The following is a 24520-nucleotide window of genomic DNA, read 5'->3' as shown; positions in this document are numbered from 1 at the left end:
GGAGGGAAAATAGCCTTATAAGAGGTCATTTTGAGAGTGAAAGGAGATTTTGGAAACTGGCTGGATTTTAAAACAGTAAGAGATCCTTGGATCATAAGAACTATCCTATTTTACAAAATAGTAGAAAATGTACAAGTATAATAAGTTTCTTTAAAAAACTTGTTACTTGACTGATACCTGCAAATGTCTGACATACTGTGAGGAGATAGCATCTTATTTATTAAAACAGAAAATTAAACTATTGTGCTATTCTTGACTTGGATGCCCTTCACTAACTCCTCTACCTTTGTTAGGACTGCTTGGACTAGGCAATGATTTTATTTTGGGGTAACATTTTCAAGCTAAGATACTCTGCACATAAATGTGAGCTAGTTTCTACTTGACTGATTCTAAAAAACATAGATGCCTTTAAATATTTTTTTTTTGTGAAAACACACTTTTCCTATTTTGAAATTTTGAGCAGGTTGTGTACATACAGATAGGTTTTATATTACACTGGAGGCCTGGTGCACGAATTCATGCACCAATGGGGTCCCTTGGCCTGGTCTGTGGGATTGGGCAGAAACCAGCTCTCTGACATCCCCGAGGGGTCCCGGATTGCGAGGGAATGCAGGCCAGGCCAACGGACTGCACCAGTGTACGATCAGGGGCGGGGAGGGACACGGGAGGTTGCCCAGATGGGGAGGGACCGCAGGAGGGCTCCAGGGTGTGTCCGGCTCATCTCAGTCCCTATTAGCCAGACCCCAGCAGTAAGCTAACCTATCAGTCGGAGCATCTACCCCCTTGTGGTCAGTGCACATCATAACAACTGATTGACTGGTCGACTGTCTGCCCCCTGGTGGTCAGTGCATGTCATAGCAAGTGGTTGAGCAGCCTTAGCATATCACTAGCATATTACGCTTTGATTGGTTGAATGGATGACCACTTAGCATATTAGGCTTTTATTATATAGAATCATTACAAACTTCTTCAAGTTACTAGAGTTGTATACTTAGGTGCATTAAATGCAGCATCCATATTTCTCATGTTAATGAAGTGTTACAATTTTAAGGAAAAATGATCTTACAGTCTTGAATATCCTGGGGTTTTGTTTGATTGAATCTATTATTGTCTTCACAAGGAATGTGAGTGAATGGGTTGATGTTCTGCAACTCCATTATGTTTCCTATGCAGAGGCTGTTACCCAGTCTAACATCACTTCCCAGAGAGAGATAGAAAAGCAAAAATTATTTCCAAAGTTTATTATCCTAAAGTCCTTTGCGTCTTGTGCACTTGAAGAATGCAGAAACTGGAAATCTAGAAGCAGTAAAGACTTGCAGAGGAATCTTCACTTTCATATAAAAAGCATCTTTTTAAAAATTTTAGGTTACCTACTTAGCCTTCCTATTGAGGATATTTGTAACAAAAATAGTTGTCAAATTTGCCAATGTAAAAAAGCAAACAACAAAGAATAATTTAAGTAGCAAATACAAGGACCCTTAAAAAGTCTATTAATTATGTGTGTATTTTATATAGTCACACATATATACTTAATTTTGAGAATATCTCTCCTCCCACAGTTTTAATTTAAGAAAGAGTAAGGCAAAGGTATTCAAAGGGAAATAGTGGTAATATACTATACTAATGATTTCTCAATGTTCTACATAGATTAAGTAAATAGAAAGTGATTTTTAAAGAAAAAAGTCAAAATAAAAGAAGATTCACTACCCAAAACTGCTCATTTCAGAAAGAAAAAAAAATCATAGTAAACTGTATGGGGATGATATTTTTTGTCATGATTTTGACTTAAACAGTAGGTTAAGACTTTCCATCTCTACAAATTTATGCCTTAGTCTCTGCAATTTTTTGTTGATCATGCAAGGGTGTTAAATATCAGGAGGGCTTCAATAATATTTAGATACATAAACATAGAATTTCAGGGTAAGAAGGCACCTTCAAAAGTGCTTATCAAAGTCCAATGTCTTCATTTTGCAGATGTGTAATAAAGTCCAGTGTCAGGAATGACTTAATCCAACACCATGCATATTAAGAGTTCTCATACTGACTGCCTGACTTTTAAAATGCCTCTTTTAGGTGACTGCCCAGACAACTAACAATTAAGGAAATACAACAAGAAAGGAGAAAGTCTAGAAAGATGGAAAAACCACAATTTTACGGAAATATCCAGAGACAATGAAAATGTATGTCCTTTATCAAACAGGGCTATCATTATGAGTAGAGGCTACATGGAATGTGGAAAATTCTATAAATGCAGGCTTACTTTCCTCCTCTGTGTAAATAAAATAGGAAAAAGTTCTTAATTGAAACACAAAAAGAAGGTACCTAATCAATGCTGGTTCAACTCAAATGCCCCTGGCAACGACAGTATTGAGCGTCATTAGTCATAGCACCCTTGGAGCTGAAAGGCAGCCAGAAGCTGGTCTAGTCCAGGGGGAGGGAGGTCTTCTATTGACATTTTGAGTGGGATAATTTGGTAGGGGGTGGGGGGGAGACTCTCCTGTGCATTATAGGATGTTTGGCAACCTCCCTGGCCTCTTACTCACTCAATACCAGTAGCACCCACCTTCCCAGTCATGACAAGCACAATGTCTGGGCCAAAGTCACCCTAGTTGACTTCAGTCTAATCCCCCTCATTTAATCATTGAAGTTCAGGTTTCACAAATGCACTGGGTAGAGCTGGTTAATCACACAGTCTCAACTAGAACCACATTACAGAGCTCTTTATGTAAAACCAAGCTGCCCTAGTTTCCCTTCGGTTCAATTTCACATCAAAATGAATAAGGTCACTAGATCCTCCCTGAATGTAGGCTCTAAAATGGGCAAATGAAGCTAGCCTGACCCTACAATACCCTGTAAAGTGTCAGTCCTTTGAGTAATGAAATTCATGAGAGCCTAATACTTCCTGGAAACTGCTTAGCCAAAGATTCAGAAAAACACCTCTATTTTTCTGAACTTACCCAATGGAGTAAATATAATATATACTTGCTTTTATTTGAGCAGATAAATTTGCTAAGACTCAAAACTCTACTAGATAAAGATAACTGACAATCCAGTCCCTGGTAAATTGTTTATTTTCTTACCAGATGTAGTTTTATATTTATAAGGGAAAGTAAGATTTTTAAAAATGTTAAAGATCTAAAGGTCCATAAGACAAATTGATAGTTGGATGGCTGGCCTACAATAAATTAAATTGCACTTAGGATGTCAGTATTTGGAGATTAGAGCATTATTTTGAAAAACACTAAAAACCTATAGCTCTCCTGTCTCTAAGGAATCACTGATTTTAAATTTACAAATTTACTACAGAGCATCCTTTCCATGTAGCCTTTGAAATAAAGAAAAATACATTCTTTAATTTTGTTTTCTCTTTTTCCATATAGTGTTTATTTTAAGAGACTTGCTGGGAACCAATTCCAACATGTCATAATTACTAGAGTTTCATCAAAAGGTTGGTGAAGCTTGGAGGGCTCAACAAGGGCTGAGCCACATATATAGTTTACCTGTTGGAATAGCTAAATGTCACTTTCCTCAAACCTGAATAGGATTATTGCTTGCTGCCAGACAGCTCAGGGCATCTAAATCTGCATGTTATTGCCTCCTGTTGGCCAAACACATGAACAGCTGTAGGCTATTCCCCAATCTGACAATGCTTCTGTAAACCGTACCCTTTGAAACCCTACCCTTTGAAGTGTATTATCTCCACCTTGCCTTAGGACAAATTGTGTTAATAAAAAGAACGGGTCCTTAGTCAAGGGGTAGTCTTTAGCTCCTTTAGCTGAAGCTCCTCTGACCGCCAATTCCTTTCCAAACTATCTTTCATCTTTGGACTCCTTATTGAATCTATGTGCAGCTCCTTTATTCAGATTGATGAACCCTTTGTAATGCTGGGACAAGAACCCTGGCATTAATGGACGCCCACCCAGGGTCCCTAACTGACCCCCAATGCCTTTTCAAACTATCTTTCATCTTTGGACTCCTTATTGAATCTACATGCAGCTCCTTTCTCCAGACTGCCGAACCCGTTGTAATGCTGGGACAAGAATGTCAGCGTTAATGGACACCCACCCAGGGGCCCCAATAGAGACTGAATTTACCACCTTCATTTCAGTTTTCTATAGGCTTGGTTTCACAAGCTGACTTTATTTTAAGGAAATTCAAACAGAGTTTATTTACCAGTTTTAGCTCTCTGCCTCAGTCTCTCCTATGCATTCTTGTGATTGCTCTTCTCATTTGGATATATTTTCTCTGCCTGAATATCCTACTTTAAGTTATTTTATCTTGTATCAAAGAGAGGAAGAGAAATTCCTAATTCTCCTCAGAAAACTCATCTTCAGACTTATATGCCTAGCTGTGACCTTTATATCTGTCATCATTCAAAGTCTGATTTCATTCACACTTTAAAATATGTAATCTCTCCAATGATTAGAGATTATAATGTGTTCCAAACACATCAATCATAGCCCATTTATTCAAATAATACATCCAATTTTTAATATATCCTCTTCTATGCATTCTACCTTAATTCCACTCATGAGTCAAAGAAAGTGCTCAGTAGAGAAAATAAAATGACAAGCCCTTCACTCTGACTGCATTGCCTATGGATATTTAATAACTATCCTTCAAATAACTGTAAGGCAGTTGTGGAATTAAAACTGTGTAGTGAGGGAGGAAAAATTGTAGACAGTGTCCTGGGGGAGGGGCATTAGTTTTACCCAAATTGTCTTATACATAACTAGAGGCCCAGCACAATTGAAACGTACATGAGATCACCTGAACAAAACTGAGGCCCAGTATTGCGTGGAGCTTGTGCTCAACAGGAACCTGCCTTATCTAGGGAGGGTTGGGGTCATTCACTGTGGGAAGGCTCAATTTAAATGAAGCCCCTGCTTAGATAGGCGCCAGCTGAGCCCTTTGCCATTTTCAGAGGGTTTATCATCCCTTCTGGCTGTTTCCTTGGAAACCACAAACTCAAGATAGCAGTGGAATGCTGCATCCTCTTATCTGAAACCCTGCTTCTCTGGTGCCTTGGGAGGCCAGGACCCACGCTTGATTCACAGCATGCCCCGGTCCCCTGACTGGGACCCACTGGGGCCGCCCGAGCCAGCGCACCCCTATCTCTGTCTCCATCTCCACTCTGGGCCTCACCTGCACACACAACCTCCTCTTGTCCGGTTGTGACCCATTACAGCATCTCAGCCTAATTTTCATATTACCTCTTTATAGATATACTAGCTTTCCCGTTGCAGGAAAAATTCCTGCAATGGGATTTCCTGCTGCACTCTACCCTGCCTCCGTTCCTCCCTTGTTCGCCCGCCTCACCTTCTCCTCCAGCCCGCCCGCGTTTCCCTTCGCCCCCGGCCCCACCTCCGCTCCGCCCGCCCCGCCTTCTCTTCCAGCCCTCCCTTGTTTTCCTTCACCCCCGGCCCTGCCTCCGCACCGCCCGCCCCGCCTTCTCTTCCAGCCCTCTCTTGTTTTCCTTCACCCCCGGCCCCGCCTCCGCCCCGCCCACCTCGCCTTCTCCTCCAGCCCTCCCTTGTTTTCCTTCACCCCCGGCCCTGCCTCCACCCCCCCGGCCCCGCCTTCTCTTCCAGCCCTCCCTTGTTTTCCTTCACCCCTGGCCCCGCCTCCGCCCCGCCCTTGTCACCCGCCCCGCCTTCTCCTCCAGCCCACCCGCGTTTCCCTTCCCCCCCGGCCCCGCCTCCACCCCGCCCTTCTCCTTCCCCCGGCCCCGCCTCTGCCCCGCCCTCTCCTTCCCCCGGCCCCGCCTCCGCCCCCGCCCCCCCCCCCCTTGCTTGCTTCTTCGAAGCTTTACTCCCTTCTGCAGCTGTTGGCTTCTTTGGACGCTGTCTTGATATGCAAATTAGCCACCATCTTTGTTGGGGCAATTTGCATACTCATCCTGATTGGTTGGTGGGCGTGGCTTGGATGGTGGGCGTGGCTTAGGTGTAGCGAAGGTGCGGTCAATTTGCATATTTGTCTATTATTAGATTAGATTAGAGGCCCAGTGCATGAAATTCGTCCCTCAGCCCAGCCTGCACCCTCTCCAATCTGGGACACCTCGAGGGATGTCTGACTGCCCGTTTAGACCCAATCCCAGTTAGATCGAGCCTAAACGGGCAGTTGGACATCCCTCTCACAATCCAGGACTGCTGGCTCCCAACTGCTCACCTGCCTGCCTTCCTGATTGCCCCTAACCGCTTTTGCCTGCCAGCCTGATCACCCCCTAACCACTTCCCTGCCAGCCTGATTGAAGCCTAACTGCCCTCCCCTGCAGGCCTGGTCCCCCCCAACTGCCCTTCCCTGCAGGCCCAGTCACCCCCAACTTCCCTCCTCTGCTGGCTTGGTCACCCCTAACTGCCCTCCCCTGCAGGCCTGGTCACCCCCAACTGCTCTCCCTAGCAGGCCTGGTCCCTCCCAACTGCCCTCCCCTGCTGGCCTGATTGCCCACAATTGCCCTTCCTTGCAGACCTGGTCCCTCCCAACTGCCCTCCCCTGCTGGCCATCTTGTGGTGGCCATCTTGTGACCACATGGGGGAAGTCATCTTTGACCACATGGGGGCAGCCATCTTGTGTGTTGGAGTGATGGTCAATTTGCATATTATTCTTTTATTAGATAAGATTAGATAGGATAGAGGCCTGGTGCATGGGTGGGAGCCAGCTGGTTTGCCCTGACGGGTGTCCCAGATCAGGGTGGGGGTTCCCTTGGGTCATAGGGCGGCCTGGGCAAGGGGCCTGTGGTGGTTTGCAGGCTGCCACGCCCCCTGGCGACCCAAGTGGAAGCCCTGGTATCCAGGATTTATTTATCTTCTATAATTGAAACTTTGTAGCTTTGAGTGGAACCAAGCCTCCTGCTCACTCCGTGACCACAGCCATTTTTGTTGGGATTTATTTATCTTCTATATTTGAAACTTTGTAGCCTTGAGAGGAGGCCTAGGCCCGCCAGAGCAAGCGGAAAGCTTGGCATCCTCTATTGCCGGGGGCAACTCAAGCCTCCTGCTCTCTCCATGGCCATAGCCATCTTGGTTAGGTTAATTTGCATACTTGCTCCTGATTGGCTGGTGGGCATGGCTTGTGGGTGTAGCAAAGGTATGATCAATTTGCATATTACTCTTTTATTAGATAGGACTAGAGGCCTGGTACAGGAAATTCATGCACTGGGGGGGTGTCCCTCAGCCCAACCTGCAACCTCTCCAATCTGGGACCTTTTGCGGGATGTCCGACTGCCTTTCACAATCTGGGACTGCTGGCTCCCAACTGCTCGCCTGCCTGCCTACCTGATTGCCCCTAACCTGATCACCCCCTAACCAATCCCCTGCCAGCCTGATCGATGCCTAACTGCTCCCCTACCAGCCCGATCGTCCCCAACTGCCCTCTCCTGGCTGACAGCCTGGTCACCCCCAAATGCCCTCCCCTGCATATTCCCTCTTTATTAGATAGGGTTTTTTCTTTAACATATTGGACAGCCCTAACTGGTTTGGCTCAGTGGATGGAGCGTCAGTCTGCAGACTCAAGGGTCCCAGGTTCGATTCCGGTCAAGGGCATGTACCTTGGTTGGAGGCACATACCCAGTGGGGAGTGTGCAGGAGGCAGCTGATCGATGTTTCTCTCTCATAGATGTGTCTAGCTCTCTATCCCTTTCCTTTCCTCTCTGTAAAAAATTAATAAAATATATTTTAAAAAAACATATTGGACAGTGTACCTGCCGTGGTCTTGACAAACCAGTAAAAATGTAAACCCAAGCTAAAAGTGTCATAAAATAAACTCCTTAAACAGGAATTTGATGAAACCTTGCAAAGGTGATATCATGTGGTTGTTTCTTCCTTTTTTCCTACTCTTTCTTTTTCTTGATGTTTCATCTTTTATCCTTTTTTCTTTTCTCCTTTTATTCCTTATCTGTCCTCTCTTTCTCTTAACTTTTCCATTGGTAGAATTGTCAGTACTTGAATCTGTCTTGCTTCCAGAAGATGAAGAAGAGGGAAACACCGTCATCTGAAGAAAAAGGTGATCTATGTTGGGATCTGTGGTGTTTCTGGTTTTGCTCTTGTCCCAGTTTGTTTGTCATTTCTTCTGGCCCCGGCATCTTCAGGACTTGTGCATGGGCACTTCTTATTCATGTCTACAAAACCTTCCTGCCATGGTGAAAAATGTAGGGGAAAAGACCTTCCTGGGTGGGCTCAAGCCCTGCGCTAAGTGCTGAGGAACCAGGGCAGGGAAAATCCGCCACCGCCATTGCAGAGCCAATGGGGTACTCTCCAGTAATGTAACTGCAATGTCGCCTTTTGCCTTCAACAATTAGTTGTAAGTTACTTCCGATGTGAAACCCTACCTCAGACATTTCCATGTGGTTTCTAAAGATTTTAAACAAAACCCATTTACCTCCCTAACCAGGTCAGAAGTTTCTACCCAATGGGAGAGGTTTGCTGGGCAGCATCGCCCAGATACCTGCGATCTCCAATCACTCGGCTTGGGGCAAGGGAAGTTCCAAGATGGACTCTCGTAGGCTGCCAGTAGGGCAGGATCACTCACCAGGTCGCAGGCGCTTCTGAGGCTGAGACCCAGAGGCTATAGGTGTGGGGGGGGTGGGGAGATCACTCCATGGGGGCATAGGTGCTTTCGAGGCTGACACCCCAGGATGCCACTGGGATGGGATCACTCTGTGGGGGTGCGGGAGCCTCCCAGCCTGACACCCTGGGCTGCAGGTGTGTGAGTTTGGGATCACTCTATGGGGAGTGAATTTGTTTTGTTTTTTTATAAAGGGTCAGGAGGGCCTCTGGGTAGCATTCCGCCAGGCCACTTACACTGCCGTCTCTCAGCTGCAGCCCTCCCTGGAACTGGGGGACTCCTGCGGGGCTGAGAGGACTGGGCACTACCATTTTGTGGCTATGGGTGCCGCCACTTTTGTTGCGGAGTGACATTAACTTGCATATTACTCTTTTATTAGATAGGATATAGATACAAAGTGATGTCAAAGGCATGTGACAGTTAACATCTACGGTTCTATTCACAGGCTGACCTTGTCTCAAGGTTCAAGAAGTTTTGGATAGACTCCAGTGAAGTAAAACATAAGAATGCTTTTTTTTTTTTTTTTTTTTTGCCAACAAGTAAAACTGACTTTCTAATCTCTAAATGACATTTACTTTAGGTATTACTTAAAATTTTTACACAGCTACCTTATTTCTCTTGACATTCTGTTTTTAATATTTTCAGATAAAATTACTATAGAGGTTTTAATTCTATTTAAGCAAGGCCTTATTTTAAAAATGGAGTATACTTTCCATGGTAAGTTCTAAATATGTCAATGGCCCTCTCTCTTAGATAAAGATATATGGTGACATCATGGATTAAGAAAACATAGAACACATATACACAAACCTTTCATATTGTCATTGTTTCCCAGTAGATTGGGGTAGAGTCAGACACTACAGTCACCAAGTATTTGTAAAGCAAACAGTGCTTCAGAACTTCACCAATTATTAGAATTTCATGGTATTAGAAATATTGAATAATTCTACCTATTATGATAGAAGTGGCAAATAGGTCTTTGTGTGTTCATTTTAAAGCAAGTAATAATCTCTTTAAGATTCTTAAATGTACATGAGGCAAGGGAAGGGGGACCAAAAAAGTAGTTTCTCTTAGAAATGTAGATAGTGCAACAGAAAATTACAATCTTTTTATTCTAATCGTTCAACCTTGATACATACACAAGGTCAAGAGAAAGCTTAAAGCCTGGAAAAGGAAGAGATGAAATTCTGTTTCAGGAGGTGATCCTATGTGATTATATCCTAGAAGAAAAAGGGAATACTGTCTCTATAGAGCAGTTTTTTAATATATATATATAAAACTAAGAAAGTAGTTTATTGTAATGATAAAGTATCTATTACATATACTGCTTTACATTGTTTACAGTAAATTATCTATTACCTATTACATATGGAAGAAGAAAGGGAGACAGGCAGGGAGGGAGGGTGGCAAAAGAGAAGAAAAACTCACAAAGATTTCATTACTTGGATAAACAAAAACAACATGGTAATCAAGTTGGAGAAGCCAAATCTCTGACCTTAACCCTTCCAAAAGAAATGTAACACTCCAAGGAATTTCAGTTCTCTCCCCCTTAAAACAATTCAGCAAACCACTTAATCATTTCTAGACCAAAAAAAATTAAACATTTCAATCTGAAAAAAAAAATTTCTTAATAAAATATCATTTCCTGACAAAAGACAATGAATCATCTTGACTGAGAAACAAATGTTGAAAAAGTAGCAATTTGTGGCAAAGCCAGAGTCATTCAGAATAAAGGGCAATATTGTCAATCTCACCTTATAAAAAAGGTGAGTATTTGCCCTGTAATATTAACATGTGGGTGACATAAAGAAGTAAAATTGAAGGTCACAGTAAAAATATAACTTGATGAATCATTAGAAATCTGAAAATCACCCACATAATCCTCAAAGTTTAATGTCAAGCACAGAAAGTTTGGAAAGAAAATAAGCAAGTATTATGGATAAGAAAAATCAGGAAAAAAAATAAATAAAAGGAAAACAAGAAAATTCCCTATATTTATCCTTTTATGTTCTCTGTGAAGTGGTATGGAGGAAACTTGCTAAACGGTCATTTTCACACATCAACAAGTTATCTTCCTTACTGAGAAACAAATTTGAAGGAAAGTAAAGTTTAAGAGGCATACATGCTGGGAAGCATTATTTCCCTTTTTCGGGGGGAGAGGGGAGACTCATAAGAAAACAACAATATTTCCCTTTAATTCTACACCAAACCTTTTTTATACATTACCCTAGTGCTTTAAGAAGGAAATGACATATGTAATACCCTGGGTTGAATTACTAATTTATAAAGAATGAGAGAATATTTTACAGAACTGAGGTTAGCAACTACTTTTTATATTAAATTGAGTATCTTCAGTGAAGAAATCAACCTTTATCTAATTAGGTACATTAAGAGACCAGAAAGAAATCGATATATTTTGCAATCTCACTAGTCAGACAAAATAAAAACCATTTTGCCCCTTACAATCGTCATTTTAATCAGTGAAATTGATTGTATTATCAATAGAACTATGCTTCAAAGCACTTCATAGTTTAAAATTCATATGTACAGAGTGAAGATATTTTATAACTCAATAGTACCACAAGATGATGCAATGATGGGTTTAAAGGTAATTTCAGATAAGCATAAATTTCATTATGAAGAGTTTTTGTCAAAAAAAATCCATCTAATTCAGAAAGAAGCTTCTTGGCCTATGCCATTTTGATGTAAAAGCTGTTAATTAATAAGTCTCAATTACTTGATTCTGCATGTGGTCTCCAACTTTCCTTTTAGTACTCAGAGGCTGTCTCCAGGCAAATTTTCACTTCATTATCAGTTCAAAAGGTTGCCCAGTTGTACCTTCTTAAGTGACAGTAAATACATTTCCGTCTGGTCTCATCATCTTTAGTGTCTGATGTTTTGCAACAGAGAGTTTTGAAATCATATTTTATGGCAGTGAAGCTGCTAGGGGAAATTTATTGACTTAACAATCTCATTCAACATCTGTCATGTGGAACTGTCCCCAGTACAAGGCAGATTAGTGAATGTGAGCTGCTTCAATTTGGCCCAACATTCTGGCTAAAGAATTTTCCATTACATGGGTGGGTGATATCAGCCGAGTTTGGAACCAATTTACTCTGTGGTGGCAGGAGAGAACGAAATAGTGGCTAGAACTGAATTTGAGTACTCTCTCTTCTATTGAAGTGTTCTGATGAAAGTAGCAATCTGAGATTATAAATTGTTATCACTCAATTTGTTTGCAAGCAGAACTAAGCATCCACCCTAGTGAGCTGTCTTTGGCAGCTGCCTCCATTGTAGATTCTTGTCCCAGTGAGATAGTAGCTGGAGCTCAATATAAAGAGACAAGTTGATAGTATGTGGAATTTCTCACTGTGCAGTGACCCCTAGGTTCTATCATAACTTCCTCTCTCATGCACAGTCAATGACTAAGACCAGGGAATGTTTGGAATTCACTATTAAGTGGTATGCTGGAGTTCTTTCAATTCCAACAGTCTGCAGACTCCTATTATTTCCCATGTTCCACACAGAAATTGGGATACACTCAAGAATAAATTAGTTGAAAGAAAATAAAAATAAGATTATGTCTTTGGCACCTTAATATTTGCAAAAGAGCTCAAATTTTCAACAAATTATCTGGAAATTCATAGATTTATGTTGAAAATAAACAGAACTTTAAACTTGCTATATAGTCAGGAAAAGCAAAGCAAAGAAATGGCAAGAATTTCCTACACTTGAAAACAGAATTTATCATTTCAGAGGACAGCAAATTGTGATAAATTATAGGTAGCTTAACTTGATATTCTACAAAGAATCTTGTTTAAATTAAAATGCATAAATGTGAAATTATAATACAAAAGGAAAATTATTATATTATAGCATTAGATCATATTTTTATGAATGTAAGTTACATGTATCGTATGTGAAATTTATTTTAACTATTGGCATTTTTGTCATATAAGAATATATTACTCATAAAGCTTTTCTCATGACGCTATACTATCTAAAATGTTACATTAAACCTCTAAAATGTAGTGACATGCAAGCAATAGATATTTAATAAGTGTTTTGTTGATAATGGAAATATGCTTTCTTAACAGGAATTTCCATTTTGGTTATATGTGGAATTAGTTAAAACAACCCTGTATTTAATTTAAATTGAGAACTATATTGTATTCCATTAAATACAAATAATTTCCTCTAATTATAATTTTCAATATCATCAGTGCTTTCTAAAATTTTTTAATTTATTAAAATCATGTCACAAAGTATATACAAATAAATAGAAAATATTTTCTCCCCTGCTTCATAAATAAACATTATAGTTAAGCATGAGTAAGTATTTATGTTGAACTTTTTCAAGGTTATATATGGACTTCAGATCCAGTCAGAGTTAATATTAGATTTTAAGTAACCCAAATTTTAGAATTTGAAGTACCCTATAAAGTACTTGATCCAAATGCCTGATCTTATACATTAAGAAACTGCAGCCTAGAGAGAGGAAACAACATGCTAAGGGTTATAAAGCCAATGGCTTACATTTCATAAGTATAGATATCATTTATATTTTCAAGGACAAGGTAGTTATCATTTTCAAACTAAAATTTAAAAATAGTATATTACCTTATTGATAAGACTATTTTATTATAGATTATCCAATGTGGTGATCTTAAAAATAAATATCTAAAGTTTTCTTTGAAATGATTTGTGAAGTTTTATATTATGTGAGTATTTATTTTTACATTTTTCCCAAATATCTAAAAAACGCCACTGACACCCTTCCATTACACTTCCTCCAAAATATAGGATATACTAGAGAAAGATAGTACATCTTTTTAACACACATACACACACACACAAAAATATGAATGAACAACAAAGCCTTAAATAACTTGATAACCTATCTTCTAACTAGTGTTGCTTAATCTAGGGGATCATATCATTTCTATGTTAATATGAGAACAATAGATCTTTTTTCAAATGTATTAATAAACCAAATCTAAAATAGTACATCTCTTCAAAAGAAAACAGTACTTTAGAAAAAAGAATACAACACCTATCTGATACATCCAACCAGTAACTTCATGATGTCTCTATAGAGAGTAATGTTTTGAATAATATCATCAGTATTAGAAAAAAAAATTTTAAAGCACAACATTGAAATACTTCAAAATATTATTCTGGAAATTGAAAATATATAAGAATTTATTTTTATCATGCAAAAATTGACCTATTTTATTACTAAGGATATTCCATTAAATGGACATTTTCTTGCACATACTATATTCATAGAAGTATAAATGATATACAGCCATTTATCAAAATATCAAAGAATTTCTTATATGTTTACTCACCTGTTCAGAAAAGAGGTCATTGTTATCTTCCAGATATTTACTGAAAGGGTTGGGTTCATAGACTTCCTCCTCTTTTTTCAATAATATTTTGGATTTTACAGGTACTGGGCGAATTACTCCAGGTTTAGTCTTCATGAGCATCAAATAATTTTTAAATAGAAAAATAAACACCATTAAAATAAATATGTGTATTATTAAGTCATTCAAATGTTTTCACAAAATTTATGATTTTTTAAATTTTAAAGTAATTTTTCAAATACAGAAAAACAGCTAGAAATTAAATGATTTTAACTAATGTAACTTCAGTTTACAGTTAACTGTTACAATCAACTCAAAAATTTACTGTCATGATGTTCAAAATGCAAAATCTTCATTTATCTAACCAAACATGTTCTTTGTTTCTTTGCCAGTGCATTCAGTTAGTAACCATGCACATGACAAATAATTATTGAGAGCGTCCTTGGTGCTAGGCAGCATTCTCATTCTGGGCATGGCAGGACAGATGAATTAGGCACCTTTGCCAAGCCCATAACAACTTTTCACTTCTGGAAACTACACTCCCTTCATGTCCCCAAATCCACAGAGCTCGGCCTCTAGAAACCATGTTCCTATTATGTATGATGAAACCAGGGGTGGCCTTCTGACCTAAGTCAGTGGACAGTGGGTAGCAAACAGATATTCTCTCCAAAGGATGTGGAATAGGCATTTAAACAGCTCTGTGGTCACTTTGGGAGGTTGAAATTATGTCAATTTGGAAACCATGGGAAAGCCCTAATCTGTATTAAAACAGATATAATTTAGATCAAGAAAGATAAAGCAAAGAGCATAAAGAGGGGGCCCAGTAAGCAGAGACATTTGAGGGCCTTCCAGAAGTATGGAAATATTCCTAGGGCCCAGCTGCATTTCTTGTCCTGAGGCTACGGAAGACTTTCCCCTTCTTTTACACTAGACGGGATCCCCGCCCCCCTTTTTTCAAAGTCGTTTACTTCTGTAATTTGCCATTAAAAAGTTGTAGCTAATAGACCAATCATTCAAGATTCATAAACTTGTACCCAATGTCAGTTTGATGGAAGAGGGAGAGAGAGAAATCTAGTTTGGGGCAATTTCAAAATGATGTTTCCCAAACACCAAAATCTTGTTATAGTGTAAAATGTCACAAAATGATTGATAAGTTTGCAAAACCATCCCAAACAATAATTCAATAAAAAGTTGTGACTCTCTTTCTGTTTAAGCATTTTGCTGTAATTCTTCTTCTCCACCCCATTTCCTTTCGGAAAACAGTAAATTAGCTCTCCTCAGTCAATGCTGATGCTCACAAGTTAAGCCTTCAGGGACTGCATCTATCTCTCTGCTCTATAAACTGCCTGAAATATTTTGAGTCTTGAATAAATGTCGCTCTGCAATACTTTTTTAAATCGATATTTTCCCAGTTGTTTTATATATATATATAAATATATATATAATATTTACAAAACAACTGGGAAAATATATACTTTTTTAAATCGCTATTTTCCCAGTTGTTTTATATATATATATATATTTAAATACTTTTAAATATATATATTAAATATATATATTAAATATATATATTAAATACTTATATATTAAATACTTATATATTAAATACATATATTAAATAAAATATATATTAAATAAATATATATATTAAATACTTATATATTAAATACTTATATATTAAATGTATATATATTAAATACTTATATATTTAAATACTTTTTTAAATCGATATTTTCCCAGTTGTTTTATATATATATATATATATATACACACACACATACCAACTTGGGAAACACAAATTGAGAAAAGTCTCTCTTTTGTTTGTTTGTTTTTTCAGGCTGAGAAATATCTCCCACTTAAGAAACTCTAATTTCTCTCAAGGGGGAAAAAATGAGCAAGTAACATCCAATTATGCATGAAGTCACACAGTTGAGTGTGATATGAGAGGAATATCCCTCCAGTAAACTCAATAGAACACAGCCCAGGCAGTTTCTGATTTCTACAGCCACCTGTCTGAAGGGAGATGCCCAATGTCTGAGTCATGATCCTAAATTGTCCAGATTTCCTTTCTCTCTTTTCCACTTGTCTTCCTATTTCATTTCTCCTTCCTTCTACTTCTACTCCAGTGCCTCTTCCTTCTCTCCTGCTCTTTCATGATGCAGGAAATCCATACAACAATATCCATACTCAGGGCCTACTAAAACCAACAAGGAGCTTTACTAGTAAGAGCTAAACTTGATGGCAGTATGCAGAAAGATGAGAGCCAAGAGAATAAATCTGACCAGGACCACTTGATATGCTAAAAGAATGTCTCTGCCAGAAAACATGGCCACTGGTCCCTGTATTACTACTAGCAGGCAGATATTTTGGGTGATCCTGGCCTGGAACCTTTCACTCACATCATCTCTCTTGGGATCATCATCCTCCAGGGTGAGACCAGAGAAGGACTCTTCTGGTTGGTTGGATATTAAGTTCCTCAGTATCAGACTCAGTTACCGATGCTTCATCTTGTTTCTATACCAGCCTTCATGCTCTTTAGTTCCTATAAATTTCCTGGATTTCATGGTTGTCTTACAACTTGATAATGATTCTATTCAGATTTCTTCTACTTTACCAGATTTACCACATGCTCTCCTCTCGAACTCTGTCCGAAACCTTGGTTTGCCTGAAGTCTCGCAGTTTTACTCATTCTAGTTTGCTTACTTGGTTTTGATATGGTTGCCCTGAATCTTAGATTATACTTAACACCTATTTTTTTTTTTAGTCTTAATGTTCTCCTGCACTATAACTTGTTGCCACTCAGTAGTCAGTATTTCCTAGACATGGAGGTTGACTCTAGGCAAAAGAAGACTAGACATAGTTTGCCTTTGACGTTGTTCCCACTTCCCTCTCGCCCCTCCACTCTCCACTCGAGCACACGCTATGACAGTCCCTCCTTTGGGAGTTTGCATTTGCTTGTCCGGAATTCTTTTCTCCCTTTCCAGGATTGCAATCCCCACCTGCTTCTCTTATCTGCCTTATTATTTTTCAATTATACTTATCACAATCTAACACCAGTTCATGTTTATTGCATTGCTTTCTCCACTAGAATGTAAGCTCTGTGAGGACAGATATCATTGTTTTGTTCACTTTTGTATCTCCAATACCTAGAATCATGTCTGAAACTTAGGAGATACTAAATAAATATTGGAGGAATGGATAAATTAATTGGCAGGCGAAAGCTGGCTGTATAATGGCTATAACCCAAGATGAAGGCCTTAAGAAGTGCTGGTTGCCAGCTTGGGGTTTCCCATTATTTTTCCTGAATTTAGTTTTTGATTATAGCATAACCCAGGAAGAGGAAATAGAAGATCCACGCTTCTATCACGGATAGAGGGTCCACACTGCCTTTCACAAATAGAAGACCAGAAGGAAAGTGGGCTAGTGACTCCACCCTCAAAGATAAAAGACAGAACTTAACATCGCTGATGGATATAAGAAGTCAAATGACAATGAGGTACCGTCTCACACCTGTCAGAATGGCTATCATCAACAAGTCAACAAACGACAAGTGCTAGAGAGGATGCAGAGAAAAAGGAACCCTCGTGCACTGCTGGTGGGAATGCAGACTGGTGCAGCCACTGTGGAGAACAGTATGGAGTTTCCTCAAAAAACTAAAAATGAAACTCCCATTTGACCCAGTGATCCCACTTCTAGGAATATATCCCAAGAAACTAGAAATACCAATGAGAAAGGATATATGCACTCCTATGTTCATAGCAGCACAATTTACCATAGCTAAGATTTGGAAACAGCCTAAGTGCCCATCAGCAGATGAGTGGATTAGAAAACTGTGGTATATCTACACAATGGAATACTATGCTGCTGTAAAAATGAAGGAACTCCTACCATTTGCAACAGCATGGATGGGCCTTGAGAGCATTATGCTCAGCAAAATAAGTCAGTCAGAGAAAGATAAATATCACGTGATCTCACTCATTTGTGGAATATAATGAACAACATAAACTGATGAACAAAAACAGATCCAGAGACAGAGAAGCATTCATCAGACAGTCAAACCTCAGAGGGAAGGCAGGGGAGGGTGGGAGTAAGGGGGAGAGATCAACCAAAGGACTTGTATGCCTGCATATAAGCCAAACCAATGGACACAAACACTAGGGGAGTGAGGGCATGAGCGGGGAGGGGGCGGGTAATGGAGGGATAAGGACACATACTAGTATGTAATACCTTAATCAATAAAGAAAAAAAAATAAGAAGTTAAGGCCAGATAACACTTCTTTAGGGAGTTTAACCCTTCTAATTAAAAACAATTTTTTGGCCCCCCGTTTGTTTATGGTAATAAGTAATAAAACTTGAAACCAAAAGATAATACTGTCATCTTTTTTTGAGAATTCAAAAGTACTGTGGAACTCAGGAGATTATATCTAACTCTATTGGAAGTCTTGAGGGAGAAGAGAAAAAGTTCAAAAGATAGAGTACGTGGAGTCCCTAGGGCCTGTGGGCAGGTTTTAATGGCCTGTGAGGCACTGATTTGAGTCTGCTATTCATCTCTGTTTATAACTCATCAAGTATACACTTATACTTCAACATTGCTACTCAGGCCACTGTAAAAAGAGAGATTGTTTCTGCCCTGTGGAACTTGTACTCGTAATTCTATGACAACAAGTTGGTACTGCCTCTGGCTAGAGAACAAAGCTGAAAATAAACTGCCAGGATTGACCTAGAAAGTCCATTACTAATATTTTTAAGTAATGGCTTCTTAGAGCATCATCTTTCTTAAATTAGTAACTTCAACTAGTACTAAAGTTTTTAATTGCCTTTGACTGCAGTAGTAAGCTCTGAGGTGATTGTAATGAGGGAACAAAAGAATTAAAAATAGGATCCCAATTTTTAAGGGCTTATTTTTATCCTTGTGATGAAATACGATGTGTAATAAAACACAGAAAATAGAAAATATTGTGAGCATGGCTAGGAATTCTACCAATTCAATAGATCCAAAGAGTCTCTGAAAGTGTCATCATTGTTTCTTTTACCATCTGCTTCAGCCTTGTCTTTATTTTCTGGTGTTATTTATATTTTTAATAGTTACTGTGGCAACAAGCACATAGAAACCAAGACACATTCTACCAGTCAAGATTGTTGACAAAAACATTATTCTCTAAGTTATATAGCTGATTTACTCATTCAATTAATAAATGTTTATTATCTTTAACTATTTTAAATAAATAATATTACATGCTTGAAGCAAATTCTTAACCATTTTTTGGTTAAGAAATATCTCAAAGAAATATCTCAAATTTTAAAACACTACATTTTAAGACTTGGCAGGGGGTTGGGGGCGGGCAACAAAAGACAAAAACAGATTTTATACCACCCATTAGCCATGGGACTGTTGACAAGGCATTAGAGATATCTGTACTTCAGTTTTTTTTTCATCAGAATAATAAAAATAATAATTTCTGCCATACTAAATGATGTGAAAATCTAATGAGATAATATATTTGACAGAACTTTGTAAAGAAAAACAAAAAACAGCATAAAAGGAATTTGAAAGAAAATTATTTTTCTATTTTCACATTTATAATACAGTGTTAATGCTAAATGACCTATCCATAATAGCATCTACCTGATGTGTTTGTTTGTTTTTCCCCCCTCAAAGAAACACTTATAATTACTATGGTAGTTGTACAAAAATAAACATACATAAAATTTCAATAATTATAAGCCATATCCCATGGCTCAAGAAACATTTTGTAGAATGTACACAAGACAGATGGGCTGGATTGAAATATTTCAATGGTTAGAGAAAAGACAATGGCATGACTCAAATCTGAGGAGGCGTGTATGATAAATGCCAGCGTTTAAGTATGTTGTGTCAAGGAAAAACTGGTCAAGGACAAACTGCCTTTTAGCTTAAAGAAGACATCAGTTCTACACAAAAGCTTTCGGGGCCACATTTTCTGAACAACAGAGACTCAAGAGCCCTCAGAAGGATGAGTCATGCACCACTAAAGCAGGACACATCAGCTGGCATTCAGAACTGGGAACAAAGTTTCTCCAAGTTTAAGCACTCTTCTTGTGGTGTTCCAGGAAACTGCATTTGCTTTTGCCAGTATATGGCCATGTGACTTCATTTTCAAATCTATTTTTTGTACTCTCTAGATTCAGTATTCCATCATGAGTAACGATGAACATTTTTTTAATGGCATGAAATTTCAAAAGCAAAAGCCCAATGTCATCTAAACCACACTCCCCTACCTTCCTCCAAGGAAGACTGGCATTTTCCCCATCTTGCAGAGCCCAACCTGTTTTCTTATGCAGAGAAAAGAGATCCCTTTGGCCTCTGTTAATATTGTGATGACTCAGCTCAGGAATTAGGAAAGCATGTGAAGTTTCAACCTACATCCTCCTTTCTTTTGCTCCGTTTATTATTCTAGGGAAGCATCATTTACAGGTGCAAAATCTCAACACACTATTGACCCTACCCGGTCTTCTCCTCTTCTGTAAGTGATCACATCTTTGCAGGCAATGTTAAAATGCTACCTCACACAAATGTCCAATGAATGTCACCCTTTCATAGAAGCCCAGTTTCCCAACTTCTTCAACCTTTTCTTATTCCCCTCCAATTATCTAAAATGCACAATTCCTTTTGAAAGTCACACAGAACAAAGATGACCACTAACACTGTGATCTTAGATAATCTATTTATCTGTAAAAATGGCCAATCATATCACCTCAGAGTAATATTTTAGAGATTTTTGTGTACAATAATAACTCCTCCCGTGTGAACAGGGCTACATTGGCAACATCACGTGTTATGACACGTGAGCCTTAAAATAACTCCTTTAAGTTGACAGAGGAATTATACCAAATTCTATTTTATAGATGGGTATTTCCAATACAGTCATCTCTAAGTTTCTTTCCAGTTTTGATGTACTGTGATATTGTTTAATGGAAACAAAGATAAATTGAGGCACAGATTGGTGAGTTAATTTCATAAGGGCCCCCAAATTATTCTCCTTGAACCCATAATTAAATAATTTGGCTTCCAGAATAAAGATGTAAATATATTTTAAGAGTAAGGGTCAGGTCATTTTTTTCCCTTTCCAATGTTGAATTGGCACAGTGACCATGTAAAGAAGCAAATACATTAGCCAAATTAAAAAGAAAAAAATTATGAAAAAGCAATATATCCTTAAAAAGCCAATCCTCAAAAGCAAAATGGCTTCTGTATTAAGCTTTTGCTACCACAGTAATTTATCATATATTTTCAACCAGTTTATTTCATTTCTCATTTAAAACAGAAGTCAAATAAGTTTAAATACTTATTGTATACAAAACATACATCATTTACTTAATTTTAATTATAATCTATCACAAGATCCCAGTATTTTTTATATGGTATCTATATGTGTGTGTATGTACATATATTTAAGAATGCTTATATATATATATAGTTTTGTTTTTCAAAAGCATTCTTATTTAATTTATTCAAAGATTAATCCTGAAGAGAATTCATGATGGCAAAATATTGGAAATTCATTCATAAAAGTGAATACAATTACAATTTTATTCAGAAATTATATTACTTAAAAGTAAAAAAATTATAAATCCTTTAAAAGCAAATGTCATATAACATCGCTCCATGCAATTATTTTTAATCTATTTTATTCTCAGGTAATCTAAATCCAGGGTTAATGTCATGAAATGAAGTCAAAGTGATTGTACTGAATAATTATATCAATGCAGGAGATGTTCTTTTTTTTACATGATAAGCTTACTTGATAACAAACCCTTCACAAACCTTTCTATATCTCTAGGGGATTTGGGTATTAAAATTTAATTTAAATCTTAGTTAAGAAATTCTGTGAACTCTTTAGAGAAAAAGTCTAAAGTAAATGCAAAGAAATTATCATCAGTCAGTCAAAGCAATGCTTTTGTTTTTCCCCTAGAGAACACAATGAAAAATTTATGGAATTATTTTATTATGCAGGAAAATGTTTATATATTATATCTAGAATGGGTTGTTTTTACTATGTACCATTTCTGAAGTCATTATTTATATTTGCCTCTTTGAAATAGTTTCTTAAAATATTAAGCCAAGAACTATCTCATATATAAGTCAGTCTGATAATATATATAGCTCTAAAATAAATATTTGTATATAACTAAATATATATATTTAACCATTCAATATCTAAAATCTGTATTTCTTACTCTATTGAGTATAAATATATATGAGAATATTATAAATATTATTGATTTTCAACATTATTCTCAATAAAAAAGTTTATTATTAGTTGAAATATTAAACTAGTTGTGGTAATATTTCCATATCTAAAGTGGAAAACTGTTCATCTTCATTACATGATTGCAGTGCTTGTTTCCATGGCAACTCCTTCACTTCACTGTGTTAGTAATGATAGACTCACAGCACTAGAAAGGCTTGGAAAGTATGTAATAGAATGCTCTTATTGCTCAATTAGGAGTTTGAGGCACAGACTTACAGATTCATGACTTATCTACTGTTAGTCCAGTAGTTAGAGTCAAAGCAGGAAGTATAATGTAGGTTTTTTGGTCCCAATCCAGCATTATCCAATATAATAAAGAGGCAATATGCAAATTGACTGTCACACCCTCACACAAGATGGCCACCCCATGTGGTCACAAGATGGCCACCACAGATGGCTGGCAGGGGAGGGCAGTTGTGGGTGATCAGGCCAGCAGGGGAGGGCCGTAGGGGTGACCAGGTTGGCAGGAAAGGACAGTTAGGGTCGACCAGGTTGGCAGGAAAGGACAGTTAGGGTCGACCAGGCCAGCAGGGGAGGGCAATTTGGGGGATCAGGCCTGCAGGGGAGGCTAGTTGAGGGTGACCAGGCCTGCAGGGGAGGGCAGTTGGGGGTGATCAGGCCTGCAGGGGAGGGCAGTTAGGGGGGGATCCAGGCCTGCAGGGGAGCAGTTTGGGGGGACCAGGCCTGTAGGGGAGGGCATTTGGGGGTGACCAGGCCTGAAGGGGAGGGTAGTTGGAGGCTATCAGGCCTGCAGGGGAAGACAGTTAGGGGCGGCCAGGCTGGCAATGGAGGGCAGTTAGGGGTGACAGGCTTTGCAAAGAAGGGCAGTTAGGGGTGACCAGGCCAGCAGGGTGGGGGCAGTTAGGGGCAATCAGGCCAGCAGGGGAGCAGTTAGGCATTAATCAGGCTGGCCGGGGAGTGGTAAGGTGGTGATCAGGCTGGCAGGCAGAAGCAGTTAGGAGCAATCAGGCAGGCAGACAGGCAGGCAAGCAGTTGGTAGCCAGCAGTCCTGGATTGTGAGAGGGACCCAAGATTGGAGAGGGTGCAGGCTGGGCTGAGGGACAACACCCCCACCCCTGTGCACCAGTTTCATGCACTGGGCCTCTAGCCCTATATAATAAAGAGCTAATATGCTAATTAGACCAGACTGCAGAATGATCTTCCAGAATGACCAGTGGGTGGGGGTTGGGACTGCAGGGCCACCAAGCAGCCAGGGCCACTAGGCAGCCAGGGCTGCGAGGGCCTACCCTTGCACAAATTTCATGCATCAGGCCTCTAGTGATATATATATATATATATCTATATAATAAAAGGGTAATATGCAAATTGACCCTAATGTCGGAACAACCAGGAATGACCAGTTGCTATGACATGCACTGACCACCAGGGGGGAGATGCTCAATGCAGGTGGTCAGTGCACTCCCTGGTGGTCAGTACACTACTACAGGGGGAGCTCTGCTCTGGTATAGCCAGGCTGATGGCTGTGAGCACAGCAGCGGTGGCAGGAGCCTCTCCCGCCTCCTTGGCAGTTTTAAGCTGACAGTTGGGCATCCCCTGAGGGCTCTCAGGCTGCCAGAGGGATGTATGACTGCCAGCTTAGGCCCAATCCCCCAGGGAGCTGGCCTAAGCTGGCAGGTGGACATCCCCTGAGGTCCTGTACTGAGGGACCCCCTCCAGTGCACGAATTTTAGTGCATTGGGCCTCTAGTATATATACGTGTGTGTGTGTGTGTGTGTGTGTGTGTGTGTGTGTGTGTGTATAAATAAATATATAGTGTAATATGCTAATTAGTCTGGACAGCCAAACGACCTTCTGTACATCATTCTGGACGTCCTTCTGGATGAAGCTGCTGCAGTGGGGGCTGAGGCAGAGGCTGTTAGGGGAGATCAGGCAGGTAGGTGAGTGGTTAGGGGTGATCAGACAGGCAGGCAAGTGGTTAGGGGTGATCAGGCAGGCAGGCAGAGGTGGTTAGCAGTGATCAGGCAGGCAGGCAGACAGGCGAGCAGTTAGGGGCAATCAGACAGGCAAGTGAGTGGTTAGGAGCCAGTGGTCCTGGATTGTGAGAGGGATGTCCAACTGCTGGTTTAGGCCCGATCCTGCAGGGTCCCGGATTGCAAGAGGTTGCAGGCTGGGCTGAGGGAACTACCCCTCGCCTGCCGTGCACGAATTTCATGCACTGGGCCTCTAGTATATATTAGAGGCCCTGTGCACTAATTCGTGCACTAATGTGGTCCCTTAGCCTGGCCTGTAGGATTGGCCCAAACCAGCTCTCTGACATCCCCCAAGGGGTCCCAGATT

At 39.5% G+C, this 24520-nt stretch overlaps 1 protein-coding gene across 1 annotated transcript in view; it reads right to left on the bottom strand.

Moving 5' to 3' along the window:
• Positions 1–24520, bottom strand: part of MLIP (muscular LMNA interacting protein) — a 241872-nt gene that overhangs the window by 39371 nt on the left and 177981 nt on the right. Inside the window, exon 11 of the mRNA XM_054722545.1 lies at positions 13914–14042. Coding sequence (XP_054578520.1) covers positions 13914–14042 — 129 coding nt within the window. The remainder of the gene's footprint in view (positions 1–13913; positions 14043–24520) is intronic.

Source organism: Eptesicus fuscus, chromosome 10 (assembly GCF_027574615.1).
Source record: "Eptesicus fuscus isolate TK198812 chromosome 10, DD_ASM_mEF_20220401, whole genome shotgun sequence".
In the NCBI taxonomy this organism is placed as follows: domain Eukaryota; kingdom Metazoa; phylum Chordata; class Mammalia; order Chiroptera; family Vespertilionidae; genus Eptesicus; species Eptesicus fuscus.
Note: the sequence above shows the minus strand (reverse complement) of the source record. Positions and strands in the feature narration are given on the sequence as shown.